The sequence below is a fragment of the Geospiza fortis genome, unplaced genomic scaffold (genome assembly GCF_000277835.1).
Source record: "Geospiza fortis unplaced genomic scaffold, GeoFor_1.0 scaffold34, whole genome shotgun sequence".
Classification (NCBI taxonomy): domain Eukaryota; kingdom Metazoa; phylum Chordata; class Aves; order Passeriformes; family Thraupidae; genus Geospiza; species Geospiza fortis.
In genome coordinates, this window is record NW_005054474.1 from 1,304,089 (window position 1) to 1,305,446 (window position 1,358).

A 1,358-nucleotide genomic window follows, 5' to 3' on the forward strand; every position below is an offset into this window, starting at 1 on the left:
CCCCCCCTTTTTTTTCCCGTTTCCCCCCCCTGTTTTTTTTTTTTTTTTTTTTTTTTTTAATTTACCCCTCAATATTTCTTAAAGCGAAAGGGGGGGGGAATAAAAGCCAATAAAAGCCAATAAAAGCGAATAAAAGCCAATAAAAGGCACCCAAAAGTTTTGCTGCTTTCCCCCCCTTCCTTCCACCTGACTAGCTCGAAATCACCTTGAAATGCTCATGTCAACTTCTATCATTATCTCTTTAATTCAGGCAGCGCCTTTTGTTCTTCACAGGAGAGGATCAAAGCGCTCAGAGAGAGAGAGGAAAAAAAAAATAACTTTCCGATCGCTCCCTCTCGCTCTCTCTCTTTTACAGTAGGAGAAGGAGAGATCAGGTATAACCCAGTCAAAATAAACAAAGTGAATGCATAAATAAAAGAGGTGAAATGCAGGTTCTAAGAACTTGCTGGCGCTGGAACAATCCCACCTCTTTAGCTGAGTGGCAACGAAAGGAGAATTTCAAGTCATTCTTAAGCGCAGGGGTTGCAGAGAAAACAGAGGAGGGGAAAAAAATAAATGAAAATGAGCGAAAAAAAAAAAAAAAGAAGAAGAATAAAACTTACCACCAGATTGGGTAACTTGACAGAGCCTGACTCAACCCACAAAGAAACAGGAAATATCCAAAAGAGGCCATTGATGAAAAGTTGTCTTTCTTCTTTTTTTTTCTTTTTAACCAGAGTTGCCAAAAACCTTCCTTTCTTCTGAGGCTGGATGATTATTTTAATAATAATAATAATAAACAATAATTTAAACCAAAAAAAAAAAAAAAAAAAAAGCCCAAGTCAAATGAAGGGAACTCAACCCGACCAGGAAAATCCTCTCTTGCTTCCTCTACTACTCTCAAGGAAAAAAAAAAAATCTCAGAGAGGTAAAAAACTCTTCTCTCAGCCAAGACACTGAAGGCAAATATTAAAAAAAAAAAAAAAAGAAAAAAAAAGAAAGAAAAAAAAAAAAGTTTGAAGTAGCTCTCTTAAAAAGGACCCAATCAGCACTTATTGCCAAAGGGAGAATTCTGATGCTTTGGCTTGTTCTGTCAATCAGGAGCGTGAAGTCAGGAATGAGCTAATTGCGAGGAGATAGTGTTTTAATACTCATTAGGGGGCACGTTGGCCCACAAGCCAAGGGATAAAATGTAGTTTTAAAAAGGGGAAGGAAGATTTAGGGGGTTTAAATAGACAGGGGGGACCCCTGTGGATTTGGGTAGCTATAACAACCTGCCCGGATTTCACTCCCTGGGTCGAAGCTACTAAAATGCAAAAAAAAAAAAAAAAAAAAAAAAAAAAAGGGGGAAAGGTTTTTTTTTTTTTTTTTTTTTTTAA

The 1,358-nt window shown here is 37.0% G+C and overlaps 1 protein-coding gene across 1 annotated transcript in view; it reads right to left on the reverse strand.

Annotated features, from left to right (window-relative positions):
• The window catches only part of WNT3A (Wnt family member 3A), a 103,124-nt gene extending 102,414 nt beyond the window's left edge, over nt 1-710 (reverse strand). The window contains exon 1 of the mRNA XM_031062956.1: nt 603-710. Coding sequence (XP_030918816.1) covers nt 603-673 — 71 coding nt within the window. The 5' untranslated portion in view covers nt 674-710. The remainder of the gene's footprint in view (nt 1-602) is intronic.
• Between the last annotated feature and the right edge of the window lie 648 nt (nt 711-1,358).